Below are 23,775 nucleotides of genomic sequence, written 5' to 3'. Positions count from 1 at the left end.
GTATGGTCATTATGGTATTATGTCGTCATAAAGTTACCTCTGTGCCTTTATGATGGATTAAAGACGTTACTAAGAAGTAAGAATTTCACGACTTTTAAAAAGTTAAAAACCTGGATGTATCACTGGAAAAAATATCTCGGCCCCTTCCACAATAGTCATTAACGACTAATTATATATTATTCTTGAAAAAATCACTGAAGCTAGATTTTTAACAGCTATATGTGAACAAAGATTATCTTTCCATTGAGACAGGATTATGTCACAGCAGTTCTTTCAACAGTATCCTGGAAGACTTCTAGCTAAAAGTATGCTTATCATTATCTCTTTATTCGCGATCACTTCAATCAACTTGTTATTGAAGGAGGTCGGTTCTAGGTTCCGCATCCAGTGCGCCTGTCCATTTGAATTTTATGACTGTGTTGTTTAAACAAGTTTGATTCACTTCCAGTTCACAGAAAATTTCCGTAAGCAATCTATGTTTCTCCCACTTCACACTATGATGAATCTTTCCCTTTATTTTTTATCTAAGGAATTACAAACAATTCTGTTTCTGCGAAGACCGGATCATGCTCATGTCGGCACATGTGTACACAGATGCGTTATCGAGAACGATGACGCTGTGTGACGTAATATTTGGAAGTAGCGCCTCCATGAAATATTTTGGATACGTGACACTAACGACTTCATTGAACCGTCTTGGTGGTTCAGTTGGCAAAGCTTCGGTTTGAGACGCTCGTGGACGCGAGTTCAAATTTCGCGACGCGACGACGAAGTTGTACTTTTGATGGACAGAGCCAAGGTTGTAACGGTTCTCAGGTTTACCCATTTTTCCCTCATCATTCCACCAACACTGTATACAATTCCTCTTCATTATCACCTCCATCTCGAAAAATACGTCATCTTCTTTGTCTCCGTGACGTTGAATCTGCCGTTAAATTTAAATATTTTAACATTACATTATATGGAGAAAAGGCAGGGAACAGAAAATAATTTCTTGATACTGAATATTCCGTTATACTGTTGTTCGTTAAAACAAGTGCACGCAACTTATGATCCATCTACATCTGTGGAGTAACGGTTAGCGCGTCTGGCCGCGAAACCAGGTGGTCCGAGTTCGATTCCCGGTCGGGGCAAGTTACCTGGTTAGGGTTTTTTTCCGGGGTTTTCTCTCAATCCAATATGAGGAAATGCTGGGTAACTATCGGTGCTGGACCTCGGACTCATTTCACCAGCATTGGACTCATTTCACCAGCATTATCACCTTCACCTCATTCAGACGCTAAATAACCTAAGATGTTGATAAAGCGTCGTAAAATAACCTACTTATAATCCTATGCCTCTGTCTAGGATAATGTAGTTTGCTGTACCTGTAGTGGTAGGGGGAGTGGAACGCGTGCTGCGCGAGAGGGGAGGAAAGAATACATCGTACTGAAATTAATTTTACTTTTAATAAGAAGCACTTGCAATATTAATGTTTGTAATATAATACATATATTAAACAGTATTATGTACAATATATAGCACTCGTATTTGTTATTGTACTGCATTAAACTAAACTTGTTTCTATGGATGACACTTCCAAAATTAAAGTTTACTGAAAACAAAAAGGAGGGAAGAAAATTTCAATGAAACAAAAGTACTACTGATCTACTACTGTCCTTCCGGGATTACAATGTCGTGACAGTTGCGTTGCAATGCTCAGTGATATTCATACGAATAATCTCAAAACAAAAATTCCTATGGTGATGGTCACTGAAGAGGAGCTTATATTGAGAAAAGGTTCTCTCTACATCAGAGAAGGCAGAAGGTGCAAAATCAAAATAATAATAATAATAATAATAATAATAATAATAATAATAATAATAATAATAGTAATTTATGAGTGTCTTTGTAATAGCGCTGAGACTGTTTTGCATTTTCACATAGCATATCCCTGATCTCACAAAATGCAGAATATTCACCATTCTTGCTTAAAACAGAGTTCTATTTATGCTTAACACGTTTGTGACGGATGTATTTGGTGCTCGATTGATTGTTTGTGTTATTATACCAACTAATTTCAGAGCTTCGGCATTTCTCGACCTACAGTTTGTAGAAGGATGATCGCAGCAGAATCAATTTTTTTTATTTTCTTGGGTTATTTTACGACGCTGTATCAACATCTACGTTATTTAGCGTCTGAATGATATGAAGGTGATAATGCCGGTGAAATGAGTCCGGGGTCCAGCATCGAAAGTTACCCAGCATTTGCTCGTATAGGGTTGAGGGAAAACCCCGGAAAAAACCTCAACCAGATAACTTGCCCCGACCGGAATTCGAACCGGGCCACCTGGTTTCGCGGCCAGACGCGTTGACCGTTACTCCACAGGTGTGGGCAGCAGAATCAATGTATTAATAATTTCAACTACTGCATTGTAATGTTTCGCATAATCATATGCTTGTCCAAGTGCCCCACGTCGTCACTACGAGTTGTGGTGGCAAAGGAATCCCAGACGCCATTTCTTTGAATTGCTGTATTCTTGTAGGCATACGCAAGTCCCTCATACATTTGTGTTCAGTACCTCCCGCTGCAGTGTATTACGTCATAGCAAGCAGAAGGCCGGTTTACTGCATGCAGTTCTATCAGTGCAGGACAGAACTTGCGTACACCGGTTATAAGTTATGTTATAACCAGTGTTTGCTTCGTAAATCTAAACCACAGCCTTTTGAAACTGTATTGAACATGCATTTAGACACGTTTATTTTGAATTATTTGGAATGCTTACAACGGTAGTATTTCAAGTATAGAAGGCTGTGATCTGTAGCTTGTGGTGGCCATTGTTGTCAATTTAGTGACTGTGTCATTTTTGTTGTTGCACTTTTCATTTATAATTAAGTAAGGCACTCTGAAGCTTTAACATTATTTTAAATGATAAGTTTCAATGAATATTGCAAAATAATCTAGTAAATAACTGAAGTAACCTGAAATTATTTTATTAAGAAATTTAATGTGTTGCGTAAGCTTCAAAGATTCGCGTTATTGACTGCACGAAACAATTTATTGTATAAATCATGTGTGTGTGTTTGTTGTAAGGGAGGGGTATGTCTTTTTTAAATCGAGGTATGCCAGGGGAAAATCTTGTGGTAGCATACCGCCTCTGGCTTTTTCCCCACTTCCCTCACTGGATAACGACATTTCACTGTAGAATCTTCATTCATATGTAATGGGCCATATGATCTATAGAACACATTAAGAGAAAAATGACAAAATTGAAGATACTCACTGCAGAACGGTGAAGCATAGGAGGTGGCCACGTCGAACGTGCCTCTGGCTGGATACGACACAGTGTACAGTCCGAATGGTGTGCACGACTCGATTGTACAGTCTGAGTGGTAAGTGACTGACCTCGCCAGATATCCGCCACTCAGTATGCTGTAAAGCGATTGTTGCACACATAAAAATACGTCATTCTATACCTATTATGTATATATTTACTTAATAATAATTATTGTGTATTTGTGCTTATCTTTATTATACTATTCGCTTCTCAATATTCCACTCGTAATAGCGAAGACTGTATAGTCCTAGAGTCCAATTAATACCCAGGCGGAAGACTTTGTGTTGAATATATAATTTTTGCACATATCATTAGCCTACTTGTAATGTCAGCAGTGTTGTCACATTTTCGTTTCAAAGATAATTCCTGGTTAGAATTATTTTATACCGACATCAAGACATTGATTTCTACCACCACCATCCACCGTGAATACATTTGAAGCCTTAATTGCTATAAGATTACTGTTAATTAAAACTAAAATTAAAATTACTAACTTTTTTTTTCGTCATAAACTCGATACGACAACATTGGCTTTTACTACAAGTGGAGTAGTTGACATAAGAACGTCAATTACAATTATTCCTAACACATCATTGATGGATATTATGTTACCGCTTCTTGTGATTGGAGCGGTATCAGAGAAGGTGTTATCAATAAACAAACTTTTATCTTATCTATTCAAAAGAAAGTGCCATCTTTGACACCATCTGGGTATTAATTGGAAGCGAATACTATACATTATGTTAGTATGTAATGTAGGTATGTATCCAATGAGCGTATAATATAAGCAAAAAAATATACAGTACATTTTCATAACTTATAAAATAATACTGATGAATCACATAGAATAAAGAAGTGACCTTACTTGATTACTGTGCTTGATGAATGTCTTTTGACTCCCCAGAACAAACAGTTTAGGTTACCTATTGCCTCGATGTAATACAGAAGAGATCGCACGTGTGGACAGAAGAGTCTTACATGCAAATCTGCAAATACGAGATACAGCTAATAATAATAATAATAATAATAATAATAATAATAATAATAATAATAATAAACTGTTAACAAATTATGAGAAGTATACATTTGACTCTTATATTTAAAGCGAGTTAGGAGAATTCTAATAACTGGAAGAAGGCCTGGTAGTTGTAATTTTTCTATGTTAAAAACTAGAGAGTCAGTGCATTCAAATTGCAAATTTAAACGAAAGCCCTACTATATACTGTACAAAAATCAAACTAAAGAAAAACATAAGAAAGAAAATTTGAATATCCAGAATGAGAAATGCATACGTAAGGACTAAACCAAATGTTTTTCAAGTGATATTTTCGATTGGCCAATCGATTTTCAAGAGGAATCGATTATGTGTGGTTCCGAAGACAACAGGTTTTGTTTAGTCTGCGTAATGAAGTACAGTACGAGAATGGGTGCAATGCGTTTGCGCCAGATTTATTGTTTATTTGCAATTGAAAAGTACGGTCATATTTAGGGGGTTTGCGCCAACGACAGTTTTGGGTAAGAATTTTAATTTTTTTTAAGTTGGTAGCGCACGAAATCTATTAGTGCACGATACATCCTCACATTTTCAAAATCATTTCAGTTTTAAAAAACGTTCAAATGGAAACTTATTTGAAAATTAATGGCATGCACTTGCAGGCCAATAAAAGAAGGAAAGTAGAAAACAAAGTAAAGGAGATACAAAATTACATAAAGAAATACAGAGAAGCCCAAATATCTCGTATCGCTTTTGTAAAGTACAGCTCCCATTCGAACGGACCTAAAATATGAAAACACAAATTTTAATCATATCAATCATTTCAATTTTTACTACGTATGTTACGACAATGTACTACTTACGTGTACAAGCACAATTTTTAACCATATCACGCGCATATTCGTGTGTCAGTCCGCAGTCTGTAAGTGGGACGGAAAATTGTATCGTAACATCTTAAATATATTTTTTGTACCAACCTATGAACAAAAAAGTTGCATATTACGTTTGAGTTGCTGGCGCAAACGCAACCCATTTAGGCGCAGTTACAAGTGGCGCAATCAGGGGTGGCCCGACGAGAATGAGCGCGAATTCTAATACATTATACGAGTATCAAGCAAGTTTTGCATTGCTTGCCTGGTTGTTGGATTTTTGCACGTAGGTACCTCGAAAGGGGGGAAATCACGCAGAAAAATACAATGATAGGTTTACCCTGTTCTTCGTTTTAGCACGATCTTCTATTACATCGTCAGTCTTGTCTTATGATTTGTATTGTGAACTTTGACGCAAACTTAAATTTAAACGTTTTTACGGACTAGAGCAAAGCAATTTTCACACGGAATTTAGTATTCATAGATGTCCTAATTTAAAGCTATTATTCTACAATAAATAGTAGTACCAGCGGGATGATCATAATATTTGCAATGTTCATATACCCTGTAATAAAATTAATGGAAGATAGCTTTCGATTATTGGTCCAGGGTGCATGCATTCTTTATTGAGAATCAGTCGACAATTGAAGGACTCCCTGCAAAAATGAGGTAGCTCCATTTTTCCAAAGTTGTGGAAAACAACAAAAAACATTATAAAAATTCAAATTTTAACTGAGATTTTTTATCTTTTTCAGAGTATGTCCTGGGTACCTAGGAGTTTCATTTTATCACTCACTCGTTTATTACAATCAGTAATTTAAGGGGTTAAAATATAAACAAATAATGGAGCTAGTCCCTTTTTGCAATAAAATAGGATATAATTAGCCACATTTTACACTGAACACACATTTAATGTGCGAGTGCCATATATTCTCTCCTGAGTCCTGAGAGTATAGTACAGTAGAACATCGACTATCCGAAACAATTCGGGACGCGGGGTGTGTTCGGATAACTGATTTTTCGAATAACCGATCATTTACGAAACAATATGAAACAAAGAAACACTGATGTTAAACACAAAACTGTACATATATTTTTTGTATCACACGTCTTACAAATAATACAGACAACTGACTAGCCTAGTTTGACTAGTTCAGAATGGCCTGCAGTTTAGGAAAAGAAGCCCATTTTTTTTTCTTTTTTGTTTCAGAGCTGAGACTCTTCTTATTGCCGCTAAATCTCGCAAATAGCGCTAGCGGAACTTCTACATGGTGCGCGCGCCAATTTGAATTTGCTGACTGGAATGCTTTCGGTTAACCGATGTTTCAGTTGATCGGCATTCGGTTAATCGATGCTCTACTGTATACTATACCATATTTCATACATGATTATGATGTAATATGTATGTGCGGAGATCCGAAGTATAGTATAATATACCTGCATTTGTGCCCTAACTGTAAACTGCAGATTTTTTTAAGCTTAGATTTATATTAAACTTTAAAAATAAAACAACAAATGTCTCAGGACTCAGTAGGATATACAGGTTGAACCGTGAGTAATGTCAAACAAAAAGGTTTAATAATATTTTGCTCGTTTTTGGTTTCTTTTCGAGAAAAAATTTGTTTTATGTGAAACATTTCATAGCGTGTTTTGAGAAAGCCTTGATTTAATTCCCAATATGCTCAGTCAATTTAAGAAAGCAGTGTATTATGATAAAGCATGATTGGAAGGATTTTAATTTTGTTCTTTAAATGTACAGACCCCTGTTGCCTTATGTCTGTTTCATCGATTGAGTAATTTTCATACGTATCGATTTGAAATGTCGAAAAATATAACTTAAGTCAATTTCAGTACTTAAGTGCAAATTAATTACACTTTCATAGAATGCTGTGGTTTAGTTTTTCACCAATAGATTCCGATTTCATTTTTCCGTCTTTCACGTTCTATTACAAAGACTAGTAGGCCTACTTACCTTCTCTCAGACTGTAATTTCCAGCCTCCAGTTCAGCAAAAGCTCTATAGTTCCCATCGTTAATGCAACCTGGCTGATCCCATCCTCCATTGAAGTAGAAATCAACATCACCTGATTGACAATGACATAAGTTACATCAACGGCTATTCATCATGTAAATGTTGTTTGTTGCGTCCGATCTAGTTTATACAGGGACATCATTTTATTTTTACTTCAATTTTTATTGTACCTGAGTTTTTGAATATACTTCACTCCACCCCTCTACTAGTTCACTTACAACCATCCTCCACACAGAACAAAGGCCGCGTATTCGTCAAAGTCGCCTTACGGTCATAGTAAAAAGTACTGAGTTAGTATAGTATGTTCCAGAAATATGTTCAAGTTTTCCAGTGACGAAAGAGCTTTCAATATTGAATCATATTTTCGCACAGGTACTGTCGCCCGTTTGCATCCCGGTTCCCCCACCCGCTTCTACTCGCCCCTCTGTAAAGGCTAGTGGCTGGGTTGTCTTAGCTCTTTTCTGAAAACATTAATTTCTGTTAGGAATTGGACGTCTACATAATATATACAACCGTTTAAAATAACTTAAATAAAAGGATCTCGTTAAGTAATTAGCTGTCACATGATTTCTCCCCTTCCTACGATCCTGCGACAAAATCACTTGGACGGACAGTAGATAGTATGTCTGAGTAATTTTATCTTTTCGGATCGGGCAGAAGTGAAGATTGAACGTACAGTACGTAAGGTACTCTTTTATAGAGTAGGTACAGAACTATTTCAACATGAGTTACTAGTACGAAGAACGAAACTGGTAATTGGGATTAGGTACAATAGTCTATAGTGCAATAATATGCACATTAGAACTGAAGCCTGTATTGAAATGAACGGCCACCATTTTCAAAAATGTGTTTAAATATCCATATTATGATTATTTTTCAATTTAACTTCATTCTCTATATTGTACGCTAATGAGCTGTCGACACTATAATATACACTGCATAATGAATACGTCCGAATGGATAGCTCAATTCGTGAGTAAAAGCACTTATTGTTAATACTGTACTGTATTTTGATTAAACAAAAACCTAATGAAAATAATCAAACTCAAAAGCGCAATATTTCCTAGTTTACGTAAATGGATGAACTACTATTCTTCCCTCCTATACCTAGTAAAGTGATTTGTTTGTATATTATGCCAGTATAATCGAACTCCAGTCGTGGAAGGGGGTAGCAAATGGCGTTGATCCAGAGGTATAGGCAAGTTAATATTGAAAATGTTGGTAAAAATGAAATGATGTCCCTGAATAACTACTACTTTTTGAGAAGAACTTTTTTATCATTCATTATCTTGCAACGAAGGAAAATAGAAGTATGGTACTAGATTACAGTACAGATTGAACTTACCAATAGGTTCATATATTCCGAATCCAAGCAAAGCAGCTGGTCGTCCATTTGTATGAGCCACCTCTACAAACCAAGCGTCGTCTTTGTGTAGCCTTACTTCTTTGTTATATCCATGGAATAGCGGCTGTGCTGGATCTAGACCTGCAGATGGGAAAATAACTCATCAAAAATGCTCGTGAAATATTGATCACTTTAAAGAGCGTTATTTTTGCTTATCGGAACAGTTGGAGTGTCTACTTTCAAAGTCGTATGCACAGGTTCAGATACTGTTCATTTCAAGTGGAATTTATGAAGCTGGGGCACATTGTCCTTGAGACGCCTGATGTAGGCCTACTAGTTGTAAGGTGTGCTACATTTTGATAATATTATTTTTCCTTACCTGTAATTCTATATATTTCCGGTATGCTCTTCGCAACATAGGCTGCAATGTGGGCGCCAAGACTTATTCCGATCAGATGAAACTGCGATGGAGAGGAGCCCTTGTTGATGAGGTAGTTGCATAGCCTGTGGAAACATTTGTGTCTAACTCATCAATCTTACATCATAGCTCCGTACACTAACATGTCTGAAATTCAAATCAGTATGAGAACTAAAAGTGATAGGCCGTACGTGGTTATCATCGCTGTTTACATAATTTATATAATTTAACTTAATTGGATTGAATATTATGTTACAGTTAACCTCCATTTCATTAATTTATATTTGTTGTTGTTTAGTCAACTGTCCGAAGACAAGTCTGGATCTCATAAGTGACATAAATAAGGCATCACTCATGAGAGAACCAAGCCAGGAGATAATGGAGTTGGGAGACCAGTTCCTTTCCCCCTCCATCGCTGATTAGTAGGGACCGGATGTTTATGTAATATCAAGGTGTGAAATATGTACATATTTATGTAAGAAAAATAAGCTGAATATGTACCAAAATATGTAAAATCATGAAAATATTTAATATCAATATCTGGCAGATATAGGATAGGTAAGACTCTCCAGTTGTGATTTCACAGAGCACCCGACTTTTTTTACCGCACACTTGACACATTACTATTTTTCCATCTGTAGTGAAAGCTTCGTCCAATCCATGATTTTATTTTTGTCGTTAGGGTTGAATATAGAGGGGCCAATTTAGTTAGTTAAAAGCAGTAGATAAACTCACTTGAACTTTATATTGTAATTACTAAAACTAGAGAACTGAGTGAAATTAATGACGCAACAGTACTGCAGTACTGTTTCGCTGTACTGGATTAGGATACACTAAGAGGAGATGTGGGACATATGCATTTTAGCTGATCTTTGTAAGAAACAAAGTACCTACTAAAATCTCAAACTATAGGCATTTACAAACTATTGTTTGAAAAGTGACATTCCTGTCTCATTCAGAAGGGCAGGATTATTCCAGCCGAGAACCATACTTAATAATTGCTCGGAAAATCCCATTTCCGTATAGGTCTACTAAATTTAAAATAAAGAGGTTAAGCAATAACCTGAAAAGCTATTTTATTTTAATGTTTCAACATCTTTCCAATTTGTTCCTTTACTTCAGCTTCTTTTCAAAAGTCGGCTACTTTATTGCGGCTCATGCCAGACTTGACACGGGTTTTCCCTGGAAGGATTAGGAAGAGGGTGGGTAAAGTTCCAAATTGCATGGGAACGGTTTGTGAAGACGTGTGCAGAACAATTATAGTTGGAGACAAATCATGTCGTCCTCGTCCCATTTCACCGCATGAAGGCAACGCTACTTTCTGAGGAATTTTTACAATATAAGGTAGTTGTATGAGAAAGGTTGCCTTTTGTTCACTCATCTTTATATTGGGCGGTATGGGGTGAGTGCCGTTTTTACTTCCTGCAACTAAGAATGTTATGTTTCGTCACGAAATATGTCCTTTCTTGCGTAAGTAAAAAGGCTTTTTAAATCTCTGTATTTCAAATTGTAAACTTCCCCAGCAGAAGTAAAAATGAATAAAACCCCTAAATGTACTTTTATGTAATACCAAATCATAATATGTAATGTGGGGAAAATATGTAGTATCAAATTTTAATATATTAACGGTATTTACAAGATTCGCAAAGATTTGTTATTTATATACGGTTAGGTGGAAAGGAATATAATATGTAATTACATAAAAATCCGGTCCCTACTGATTAGCTACATATTACACTAGTCAGACTTCAGATGCAGGCAAACAATACTGTCCTTCCTCTGACACAGATCGTCAAGTGAGATTTACTGCCTGATAATGGATGCACTGAAGTTAAATTTGCGTCCCATGAATGCGCTAGTAGCTCTAATAGGTCTAGTTGTTAGTATACAACTAGTTGTATTAACTAATTGCATATGACAATCCGATCTCTATAACTCTAATATTAATAGTGCGCCTGATTTATACCTGGTGAGCTGTGCTGCGACTATACGAGAGTTAGACACTGCTTGCACGTAGGGCAGGTTGGAGGTCGTTCCCCAATCCACGAGTACCACATTCACGTCCACCTGCAAAATAACCACAAGGCACATAGAATTGTATTGACGAGTAACACTCAACAATCCCAAATTACGTATTGTTGTTACATACGTTAGTCAAAATGGCGTCCCTTAAATCGTCCAGACGACTATCATTTGCTGACTGCGTCCATCCATGAATGTAAAACAGAGTATGTTTGCTAACGTCGTAGAAAGAGTCGTTAAGATGTATAACCGGCCATGTTGCAACGGTGTACCGGTCCTTTGGATTCATTCTGTAAATAAAATAACGTCATTGTTGTATAAAATTTAATTTTCGTATTACATAAAATTTTTATCAGTGTTAGTAATCTAGTGTTCAATGTACTTTCTCTTGAACTCAAATTTCATGAGTTAATACTACGTCAATTAAGCGCTATAGGCCTACTTTAGATCAATGTCTCCCAAAGTGTAGGTAGTGTAAGGGGTTGAGAGTGTCGCGAGATGATTTACAAAATAAGTCAGAAAGTTTCTTATTCACACTTTTTATTTTGTATTTAGAAACATAAACAAACAAACAAACAATGTTGAACATAAAAATAAGAAATGTTTCAGTAGTTATAAAGTAAAAAATAATAATGCGATTAATGTGCCTGTTTTTCAGAAAGTAGCTTCTTAAATCTGGACTCAGCATTCCATACACACAGTGATATCATTTTAAAGTCCAATTAAATGTCTCGCTTTTGTTTTGATGGTGAACATAGACGAGAAACTCATTTTGCATAAATACAAGGTTGCAAATATTTAAAAATTTAAGAATTGCATATTTTTGTAAACTTGAGCTATTAGTACATTCTTTTGATCCAAAATTGGTCTACGCTCTGCGAAAAAAGTATAATTTAAACATTCCATTTCTAGGTACATATTTAAATGAGATTTTCCACCATAGTTTCTGGAATTTCAACCAGTTGAATGCAACTACCTAAAAACGGATTCATCATATTTGTGATAGTCGTAATTGTTTTTAGTTTCTTCCGGAATGTACTCAAAAAGTTGTTGATTAAAATTGTGGAAATTTAGTTGCATGTCCGCAAAAACACAGTATTTGCCTATCATATGTAGCGAAATTTTCCACGAGTTCTTTATAATACACTGGAATGAATCAAATATCTTTTTGTCAAATGATATTGACCAGAAATCAAGTTTATTTGTAAACCCATTAATTTTATCCCTGGCTGTTATAATGTTAACATCTTGGTCTTGCAAACTATTAGGCCTATTAGGCTGCGTTCACAAACTATTACTCGGAGTAGAGTAACATCGGAGAAGAGTATTACGTGAGTAACTTCGACTTTTACTCCGAGCATGCTTGTTTTCTGAACGATCAGAGCACGGCTACGCTGTGTGGGACTTTCGAAATGCACCCGTGATTAATCTCTCGTTTCATATCATTCGATAATAATCACGCACAGAACACCTGTTTCCTTTCGTCAGCTGACGGTAGAAGCTATGTAAAAATGGCAGACAGAATAAAACGTATAAAACGTGTCTTAGCATTCACAATATTCTCATTTGTAAAAAATTTGGTGGTTCAGTACGAGGTAATGAAGACATGAAATCAAATATTAATGTTTTATATCATGAAACGGCGTTCTGGATTAAAAAGAATACCCTGAATATTATATTAAAACTGTGCGTCCATAATTTTAAAGTTATATTTTATGTTATTTTAGGACGACTCGGATGACGAGGAAGATGAATTTGCATTTATTTGCACTGGGTTACAGAAGGAAGATACATCTAATAGACTAAATGGATGTATGGATAATATAGTGAGCAGTTACGACGAAATAGAATTCCAGAGGCATTTCAGGCTGCAGAGATCAACATTTGAAAAGCTGCTACAAGTAATTGCCCCTCTCTTATGCATTAATCAGAGTAGAACAGGTAGGCCACAAGTTGATCCACAAAAGCAATTATTAGCAGTGCTTTGGATATTAGCCACCCCAGATTCATACAGGTCCATTGAATTTAAATTTGATATGGCCAAATCTACCCTCTCAGTTTGTTTTATGCGAGTAGTAAAGGCTTTGTGTAATATAGCTCCTACTATAATTAAATGGCCACAAGGAGCAGATGTTGGAAAATCAAAAGAATCGTTTAAAAAACTGTCAAACATACCCAATGTTATTGGTGTCATTGATGGTTCTTACATACACAACAAAGCCCCCAAAGAAGACCCAGAAGTTTACATAAATAGGAAATATTTCCATGCTATTACTTTACAAGGGATTTGCGATTCATCACTGAAATTTATTGATTGTTTCATTGGCTGTCCCAGCTCGGTAAGTGATGCAAGAACATTCCGAAATTCAGACATTTATAGGGATATTATAATAAGTAACTGCGTATATGTAACGTCCTAGCAAATTATAAAGCAGGGAATTTGTCCATGGTAGATTTTATTAAAATTACTTCTTATCATTTTAATCCAAGACAAGTTTGTCCAGTCAGCCTGGGTGGCGAAGATGGTTAAGACACCTGGCCTCTGTGCCCGAAGTTTTTTTTTTTATATCTGTCCATGGTAGATTTTATTAAAAGTAATTCTTTTCATGATAAATATGGGAAATTCCGTTATTATTCGGTTGAGAAGATTTTATCATCCAGTCTGCTGTAAAAAAATCTGAAAGTTAGAATTTATAAAACAGTTATATTACCGGTTGTTCTTTATGGTTGTGAAACTTGGACTCTCACTTTGAGAGAGGAACATAGGTTAAGGGTGTTTGAGAATAAGGTGCTTAGGAAAATATTTGGGGCTAAGAGGGATGAAGTTACAGGAGAATGGAGAAAGTTACACAACGCAGAGCTGCACGCATTGTATTCTTCACCTGACATAATTAGGAACATTAAATCCAGACGTTTGAGATGGGCAGGGCACGTAGCACGTATGGGCGAATCCAGAAATGCATATAGAGTGTTAGTTGGGAGGCCGGCGGGAAAAAGACCTTTGGGGAGGCCGAGACGTAGATGGGAAGATAATATTAAAATGGATTTAAGGGAGGTGGGATATGTTGGTGGAGACTGGATTAATCTTGCTCAGGATAGGGATCAATGGCGGGCTTATGTGAGGGCGGCAATGAACTTCCAGGTTCCTTAAAAGCCAATAAGTAAGTTATTATTCTACGTAATGATAGAATTCGTCAGCCTCTGAATTTCATAAACAGATTACGATTATGAGCTTATTATTTGTTAAACACTTACCTCTTTAATTTTGAACTAAATAAAGCATGCCCCTCTTCATTGAATATATTATTTCCTTGTGCATCAACAACAAATTGGAATTCCATTTTTGCATTGGTATGATAAATTGCACGATTTCAGATTAATTAATATGCGCGGGAGTTGACTGCGCATGTCGAGTAGGATTTACCCATCGCAGCACACGGAGTAAAGAGTGTACACTCCGGAGTGTGCTCTTTGGTATTTATGAACGATGGAAAAAGTAACTCTACAGCTAGAAAATTAGTTTTATGAACGGCTGGAGTAGACCCAGAGTGTATTCCGAGTAGAAGAGTAACATTTTATGAACCCAACCATGAAAGGACTGGGCCAATAGTTTTTTTTTATCCACCAGTCGGCAGTCATTACTTAAACTTCCTTGTTTTCATTTTGAAAACCTGCCAACATTACAATGGCATATCAGTGTATACATCTAAAGGTACCGGTATAAGATATAAACCGCTGGGCATTCTATTCCTAAACCAACAGACGCGGAACCAACCAATCAACATCATGTTTAACCTAGTTCCGTTCTGCTGAGATTAATGGCCAGTTTCACCAACCTTCGTTATCATTATAACGTCTCGTTAAATAATTTAATGACACGTTAGTCAGTTTTTGTGTTTCACCAACGCATCTTTAAATTCATCTTTAATTTATTAGGACTTATTCGTCGCGTTAAAACAGTAACGATGCGTTAAGAAGTCAACAACATGGCGGACGTAATTATTCGATGATGAAGTTCTTTATTTAGAACTTCAACATAACGACGAACTTATATGTTGTAATAACACTCGGAATAATCATTTTGAAGATTTAAGTGATAAAGAATTCCACGAAAGCTACACATTAAGGAAATAAGTAGTAAGAATGATTCTAGAAGAAACTGAATACCGGTATACTGTATAGGTTAGAATACGACAGATAGAAATCACCCACTTAACGCCTCTTCAACAGATTCTTCTCGTTTTAAAATAACGTTGCGGGAAGTTTTGAAATAGTAATTGATGATATGAACGGGGTATCAAAAGCTGTATTGTCTAGATATGTGAATAAATTATCAGACGTACTATCAACATTACAATAGTCATTATTTCTATAGGCCTAATAAGCTTATAGCTAAATTTTATGTTGTCTTAGACAACATAGATTGTGTATATGTTCCAATCGTATATCCTGGCAGTAATATAGCCAAAAGATTCTGCAATAGAAGATCCTATTTTACCTTCAATATTCAAACAATTTCATAGGCCTATGTAAAGCTCCGCATAGAAAAATTGTGGCTAAACTAGCGCTGAGGTAGTTTCCTTCGTACTCTGCTTATACACCTTGCACATACGAATCTGTGACAGGTTACGTTTGATTAGTTTAGGTTTTTGTTATGCCTTGCATATACGATCAACTGCATTACCACAAAAAAATCCCTTATAAGTTCAACGATTTTCACTTCTACCTCAGAACTACCTCAGCGCTAGTTTATTGAAATTGTAATAGGTTAGAATACGACAGACAGGAATCACCCACTTAACGCCTCTCCTACAGATTCTTCTCGGTTTAAGATAATGTTACGGTCTACACGGATAGCACAACATTCCAAAGGAGGATGCCTTTTAAATGAAATAATGTATGCAATTTATGGAAGAGGCGATTTCCCGTCCTAAATTTAGGCCTAATATAACTGCTTAGAATGCTTTGTATAGAATTAATGTTGCATCAATTTTTAAGCTGTAGACCTTGTAGTCCTCTAAATTTTCTCAGATTTCCTTTAGAAGCTACAATTTAACTGCTCTACATTCCTATTATTTACATTTGGAAGCAGCTGCCTTTTTTTTTTTTTTTAATTGTGGTATGACAACATACTGTATTTAGGAAGATATTTTTAAAATTACTGCTTCTTACCCGTTTGCCTATGATTGTTTCCTCATGCCAAACAAAGTCAGCCATGATCATATGTAACCAATGAAATTCGCGATTTCGAAGCCATGGTCGTATGAAAAACAAAACATGCAAGATACAAGTACAAAATCCCCTCGTTAGTAAACGCCTGTTAATTTTAAAGATACGAGGCTTGGTGAAACAGTCAACTTTTAAAGATTCCGTTAAAATTAAACGATCCATTTGCTGACAAGTCGTTTGTGCTGATTTAAAGAAAAGCTTGGTGAAACCGGCCATAAGCGATACAGTATTTTGCTTCAGAATGGAACAGTTCATCAAGAGGCTGCTTGCACCATCTATGGGAGCGAAGTGGAAGCTCTACTTCTGCGAAATACCGCACTGCAACAGCACATGCACTTGTACTGTTCCCTCCACGGTTCACTGCTCTGGTACTCAGTGTTGCCAAGTCAGCGGTTTTACAGCTAACTCTGGTGTTTTCAGGACTATGGTCAGCTACAAAATTTTACCGTCAGTGGTTAGCTATTTATTTGGCATTTTTTTATGATTCCGGCACAAGGAGATGATATTTTTAAGTTTTTTTTTCTGCAAAGATGTTATATTTGTTTTTGTATGTACTTGCGGACAACAATGTTAGTTAATCATAAACCATAGTTTAGTTTGGTATTATCACTATACTATTATAACGTCTTTGTATCACACTTTCTCATTGTGCGAGTGTAAAATATCAACGTTTTATGTTAACTCGATTTGGTGTAACCACGTCTATTTCCTGCCTCATCCATTGTTGTTGTACAGATGAGGTACTATGCTGCATTCGTTAAATTCTTAATCTAATGTATGCATTGTCTTTGTAAATGAATTGATATATTTAATCATAAAGAATAGATAATGAACTGAATTATTATTTAATTTTTCATTCCGCATTGTGTTTTTGTAACACAGACATACTTCAAACTTAAAACCATACTACTCATTGTTTGCAGGCACATCTTCAGCTCAGTGTGAAATCAGATTTCGAACTTACTGTGATTTGATTATTTCCGAAGTGTCCACTTGATCTACTTCATTCAATTTTGAAGAAATACTGTAGGCCTATATATAATTTATTTAACGATACCACGTAAAACAGAAAACTCCATGCGTACAAAAATTTAGAGATGTGTGGAAAAAACATAGTGTTGAAAGATTGGATGGAAGAAGCTGCCGGTGATAGTTTGAAAGCTCGATGTAAATGGTGTAATGTAATTACCCATGCTGTTAGAGATAAACACAAAAAAGAGTAGCGAGTGTTTTTCTGTTGCTCGGCAACAGTTGCTGAGATACAGTGGCGGAAAATAACTTTGGGGTTTGGAAAAATGTTTCTTCTGAGCAGAGGTGAGTGTTATTTCAATTTCCAAAGAATTAGAAATATTATATTAGGTTTTTTTTTTTTTTTTTTTTTAATCTCATTATGGTACGTTCCAAATTTTAGGTTGCGATTTTCAATGATGCATGTGTGACCATCTCTCCAACTGGCATTTTATTTCCTTATCCTACCATTGTCAAATGCAGAGGTTGAGAGGCTGTTTAGCCGGATGAATCTTGTGAAAAAGCACAGCACAGGAAGGAAAATCCCAAGCTAAGTGAAATTTTGACCATTCGAGCAGGACTGAGAAGACTTAATGTTGTTGCACTTATGTATTGCACCAAGATGTATAGTTTGTATTATGAATTTGGAAATGATGTGTTAAGAAAAATCTGGAGTATTTTAACTTCAGTTTAGCAGTTTTTTTAAGCTTGTGCAGCGGTAAATGGAATTCTGAGTTGGCAACACTGCAGTGGTACTGTTTTACTTCGATTGCCTTTCAGTGGCTGAAGAAATTCTCTGTATTCGAAAGAATACGGCGGAAAGTTTAAATGTAAGCTTGCTTTCTTTCTTTCAAAACAATGCCAATTCTTGTCTAAACGCTTGTGTTATTGTGTATATCACTTGAAAACTCGCTCAGTTCGTTGACCGGTGGATAAAAAACTATTGGCCCAGTCCTTTCATAAAAATGGACTGAAGTGACGTTACGGGGCAGGCAAGGAATACACATCCCCCTTCCCAACCAACCCTTTGCAGGTTCATTGTACAAGCATGGATGAATATATAATTATATATTTATCCATGGTACAAGCAGCTACCAGTGGCGTAACATATAGCTAGTTAAGCATGACTCTGCCCAAAGGTAGGAAACGTGTATTTAAAGAAGAATGGGAGAAGACGTATTTCTCTTGTGCTTATGGAAACAATAGTATATGTTCATTGTGCTCGAAAGATTTAAAGGGCAATTATCAACACAATATTAAACGTCATTATAATGTAGCCTATGTCATAAAGAGCATCAGAAGATCACAGGTATTTATGAACATTGTAAATGCAAATTGCAGTACGAATGGCAATAGGAAAACTTAGTAGATATGTACGATACGGTACGATCATTCATTACAATTCTGGAAATCAAATACGAGGGAAAAACATTTCCATCATTTTCCATGCTTACAATTTCTTTCTGATATTCTGAATCAAATTTAAATAATTATCCACATCTAAATCTAAAAACAGAATTTCAACAACGGAGATTCGGTGATTTTAAAAATATTGCAAATGATTTATTTTTTGCGAATCCTTTGGCCATAGATATAAACAAGGTTAAGCCAGAAATGCAGCTAGTAGTAGCTGATTTACAGAGTGATACATATTTAGTATTTATAAACACGGTGCAAAGACATGTGTGATTTAAATTTCTTTACAATTCTGTCTACGGAAAAATATGCTTCTCTTAGGTTATTTGCCGCCAATATAGCGGCTATGTTTGGTTTCACTTACATTTGCAAACATTTTTTTTTTTTTTTTTTTTTCAAAATTGAAACTTGCAAAATCAAAACAAAGATCGCGGCTGAAAGATGAAAGTTTATTCCCTATCTTGAGATTTGCTCCTTGTGACATAAACTTAGAATTCTGTAGCACCTTGAAAGTTACAGTACAGTAAATATGAAGTCTGTGAGGCTGCACGCCACTTATGTCTCAGCGGGCCCTCAACCCTACCCATAACCATGCGACGTCATGTGTATTGCTGGTTGCATTGCCTGATGTCATCGTAAGTACAATTCCGCCGATAACTGTCTTGCATGTTTGTGAAATTCTTTATAAGACAATTTGAAATTTGTAACAATTTATAATTTCAGCAGGACTTCTGTTTCTTACTGCAGTCCACTTGTTAGTTATAATTGAGAACACTCTTTCAGTATAGGAATTGGATCCTGGAATGCTCATTACAAAAGCAACCCCTTTTTTAATTTGGCACGTTAATTCTTTTCTCCTATATTGACAAAAAGATCCACCCACTACTGGCATACATTACCAGCACGATTAACTTTATAATTCAAAATTTCTCTGATACTACTGAATTCATAATATATTCATGTATTCATATTCATAATTCATGTTCAGTAGATCAAATTGAAACATTCATTAGCGGTAAAGTGTAATGAACGGATGAAAGAATAAAGACAGAAAGACAAGTGAGTGAGTGAGTGGGTGGGTGGGTGGGTAGGTGGATGGATGGATGGATGGATGGATGGACAAAATATAAAAAAATAAAATAAAATAAATAATACATAGATAATTAAGTTTAAATAAATAAATAAAGTTCACATAAATAATACAGAATAAATAAATAAAATTAAAAAATAAAGAATGAAGAAATAAATAAACAAATAAGTATATAAATAAATGAAACTTTATGAAATACGGGAAAAACATTGACAAATACATGAGACGGGAGACTGGAGAAAATGGGAGACAGGCAACCCTATGCCATTGGTTAGCGAGTTAATCACATTTCGCCAGAATCGGGCTCAACTCTCGTGACGTCGGATTCAAATGTGATGCTGTAGGAAAATGTGGAAGATCTCTAGCATTGCATTGTAGGAGCACATTCCAAGTGGCTGCAAACTTTTGGCAGTCCATTTGATATAAATTTCAATTTTGCACGCTGCATTTTTTAAAGTGTTAATGTACCATTCCATGTCGGTATTCGTCCTCAGCACAATGTCCAATATAGGCTACAGAAAGTCCATTACAAAAATTTCCACAACTAAAACGTTCAATCAAATGATTTTTAGTAGGTTATTTCACGACGCTTTATCAACAGCTTACGTTATTTAGCATCTGAATGAGATGAAGGTGATAATGCCGGTGAAATGAGTCCGGGGTCCAGCACCGAAAGTTACCCAGCATTTGCTCATATGGGGTTGAGGAAAAACCCCGGAAAAAACCTCAACCAGATAACTTGCCCCGACCGGGAATCGAACCCGGGCCACCTGGTTTCGCGGCTAGACGCGCTAACCGTTACTCCACATGTGAGGACTTCAAATGAGGCCACAAGTCAAAATGTCCAATACAGGGTGGAAGGGAATCTGTTACATTAATTCACAGAAGTATTAGATGAAGTCAATGCGAACAAGTTTTGTCAAATAACTTTTTAGATACGTCCAATAGTTTTGATAGTATACACAAAGTGTAACGCGTTGCAACGCTGTAACTCTCCTCGAGGTCACTGTTCCACAGCGCGGGTGAATAATCCGCAAGACTTGTGAGAGGAGAATGTAAACAAATACGTCTCAAGGAGTGTTACAGCGTTGCAAAGCGACATATCGTACTCTCAAAATTATAAGACGTATCAAAAAACTTATAAGACAAGACTTGTTCGCATTGACTTCGGCTAACAAATACTTCTGTGAATTAATGTAATAGATTTCCTTCCACTCTGTATAGTATGATAGGCTATGTACAGAGATCATTATGCAATTTTATTTTTGCAGTCTGTGTTTGGGACAGCTGTTGTGACTAATGACTGAGTTATCTTCCCATGGAAATTAATATTTCTAGGAGTAACTTTCTTTCATCAGTTCTGTGTTGTACGAGGTATTACCACAGTCTAGTATATACAGTCACGAAGCTCAGTACGTAGTAAATATGCATCCATAGATAGTTGCTAACCACTATGATCGCTACTATTCCCTCATTACAGACAATGCGAAATAGTACCTCCACAGTCTATTGTTCCTAGTACCCTCATAAACATAAGCTTCGTGACTACTAGACTGTGGTATTACTGTGGGCATTAGAAATGAAGAAGTTCTTGCCAACTTATCTGAGAGGAATAATTTAATCAGAACAGACTAAGGAACAGAACGCTGTAGGCCCCTGTACATAAAAAGTGTTAGAGATTTTGAAATACTGCGACCATGCGATGAAAATTTTCTGTTATTTGATTCAAGGAGGAATAATGAAGAAAGGCCTAGATTAATTGTATTTTCATCGGCAAGAAACGTCAAATATCTTTGTAATTCACTGTGCATTTTATACAAACGGTATCTCCCAAGTTCATTGCACGAAATGGTGCATGATATTGCATTTCTATTGGTGTTTGTTGTTACTATAGGAAAACGGAAGAAACTTCCAGCCGCATATATGACATTTTGCAAACCGAAACTCAGCAGCAAGGTTACCGACTGGAAACAAACTCAGTCATGATGGATTTTGAATTTTCTAATTTGAACGCTGCACAGCGTCGTTTCATCAATAGAAATATTACAGGTTGTTAAAGGGACCTGGCCCTGAAATTTGACCAGAATTTTTAAAATAATAAGCCTACATTTAAAAAGTCTATCAAAAAATCTTTGAACTTTATTCTAACCAGAATAACATAACTTTTTAGCATTGTCACTCTTTTTATGTCCCTCAGCGGCCATATTTTAATTGCAGGAGGCTGAGATATATACGTATACACTTCCACCATACTCTTGACTATTGCTGACACTTTTTTTTTTTTTTTTTTTTTTTCAAAATTGTATAGTATAAAAATGTTTCAGTGTCAAATTCAGTTTGATTTACACAAAAATGTTACTGTATTTCAGGAATGAGCGGATAAGAAAAATATACTGAACATTTTGTTATATATTAAGATGTATATACATTATTTAAGCATTCAAATATGGGGAAAAAAGTGACTCGTACAATTAATAAAAATTGATATTTTTTATCTGAGTGTTCTCCATAAAAAGAAAACAATGAGTAAGTTCTGTGCACAAATTAGTAAAGTAACTTATATAATAGTCTGATGGCCAGTTTCACCAAGCTTCTTTAAATCAGCACAAATGACTTGTCAACAAATGGATCGTTTAATTTTAACGGAATCTTTAAAAGTTGACTATTTCACCAAGCCTCGTATCTTTAAAATTAACAGGCGTTTACTAACGAGGGGATTTTGTACTTATATCTTGCATGTTTTGTTTTTCATACGCCCATGGCTTCGAAATCGCGAATTTCATTGGTTACATATGATCATGGCTGACTTTGTTTGGCATGAAGAAACAATCATAGGCAAATGGGTAAGAGGCAGTAATTTTAAGAACATCTTCCTAAATACAGTATGTTGTCATACCGCAATTAAAAAAAAAGACAGCTGCTTCCAAATGTAAATAATAGGAATGTAGAGCAGTTAAATTGTAGCTTCTAAAGGAAATCTGAGAAAATTTAGTTGACTACAAGGTCGACAGCTTAAAAATTGATGCCACAATTAATTCTATACAAAGCATTCTAAGCAGTTATATTAGGCCTAAATTTAGGACGGGAAATCGCCTCTTCCATAAATTGCGTACTACTTTTCCACTGTATTTCATGCAGATTTATTAGTACCCTGTAACAATTTTGCCATGCTTGTGTGGCAGGATTCAGGAGAGATGTCATTAAATTGACTTTTAAGGGGTATCCATTGTCTCCTAAAAGAAAATCTCTTTGCACCCTTTTCATTTAAAAGGCATCGTCCTTTGGAATGTTGTGCTATCCGTGTAGACCGTAACATTATCTTAAACCGAGAAGAATCTGTTGGAGAGGCGTTAAGTGGGTGATTCCTATCTGTCGTATTCTAACCTATTACAATTTCAATAAACTAGCGCCGAGGTAGTTCTGAGGTAAAAGTGAAAATCGTTGAACTTATAAGGGACTTTTTTGTGGTAATGCAGTTGATCGTATATGCAAGGCATAACAAAAAATTAAACTAATCAAACATAACCTGTCACAGATTCGTATGTGCAAGGTGTATAAGCAGAGTACGAAGGAAACTACCTCAGCGCTAGTTTAGCCACAATTTTTCTATGCGGAGCGTTACATAGGCCTATGAAATTGTTTGCATATTGAAGGAAAAATAGGATCTTCTATTGCAGAATCTTTTGGCTATATTACTGCTAGGATATACGATTGGAACATGTACACAATCTATGTTGTCTATGACAACATAAAATTTAGCTATAAGCTTATTAGGCCTATAGAAATAATGACTATTGTAATGTTGGTAGTACGTCTGATAATTTATTCACATATCTAGACAATACAGCTTTTGATACCCCGTTCATATCATCAATTACTATTTCAAAACTTCCCGCAACATTATTTTAAAACGAGAAGAATCTGTTGAAGAGGCGTTAAGTGGGTGATTTCTATCTGTCGTATTCTAACCTATACAGTATACTGGTATTCAGTTTCTTTTAGAATCATTCTTACTACTTATTTCCTTAATGTGTAG

The 23,775-nt window shown here is 35.8% G+C and overlaps 1 protein-coding gene across 2 annotated transcripts in view; it reads right to left on the bottom strand.

Annotated features, from left to right (window-relative positions):
• Nucleotides 1-23,775, bottom strand: part of LOC138709092 (phospholipase A1-like) — a 46,630-nt gene that overhangs the window by 5,307 nt on the left and 17,548 nt on the right. The window contains exons 1-8 of one of the 2 annotated variants that reach the window (XM_069839611.1): nt 14,252-14,705; nt 11,124-11,286; nt 10,941-11,041; nt 8,936-9,060; nt 8,557-8,697; nt 7,153-7,263; nt 4,183-4,303; nt 3,264-3,412 (exon numbers count right to left, since the gene is read on the bottom strand). In XM_069839611.1, coding sequence (XP_069695712.1) covers nt 3,264-3,412; nt 4,183-4,303; nt 7,153-7,263; nt 8,557-8,697; nt 8,936-9,060; nt 10,941-11,041; nt 11,124-11,286; nt 14,252-14,337 — 997 coding nt within the window. In that variant the 5' untranslated portion in view covers nt 14,338-14,705. Of the gene's footprint in view, nt 1-3,263; nt 3,413-4,182; nt 4,304-7,152; nt 7,264-8,556; nt 8,698-8,935; nt 9,061-10,940; nt 11,042-11,123; nt 11,287-14,251; nt 14,706-23,775 lie in introns of those variants that run through there. The other variant, XM_069839621.1, reaches the window with a different exon arrangement.

Source organism: Periplaneta americana, chromosome 1 (assembly GCF_040183065.1).
Source record: "Periplaneta americana isolate PAMFEO1 chromosome 1, P.americana_PAMFEO1_priV1, whole genome shotgun sequence".
NCBI lineage: Eukaryota > Metazoa > Arthropoda > Insecta > Blattodea > Blattidae > Periplaneta > Periplaneta americana.
The sequence above is the reverse complement of the archived record's forward strand: the minus strand, read 5'-3'. Positions and strand labels throughout refer to the sequence as shown.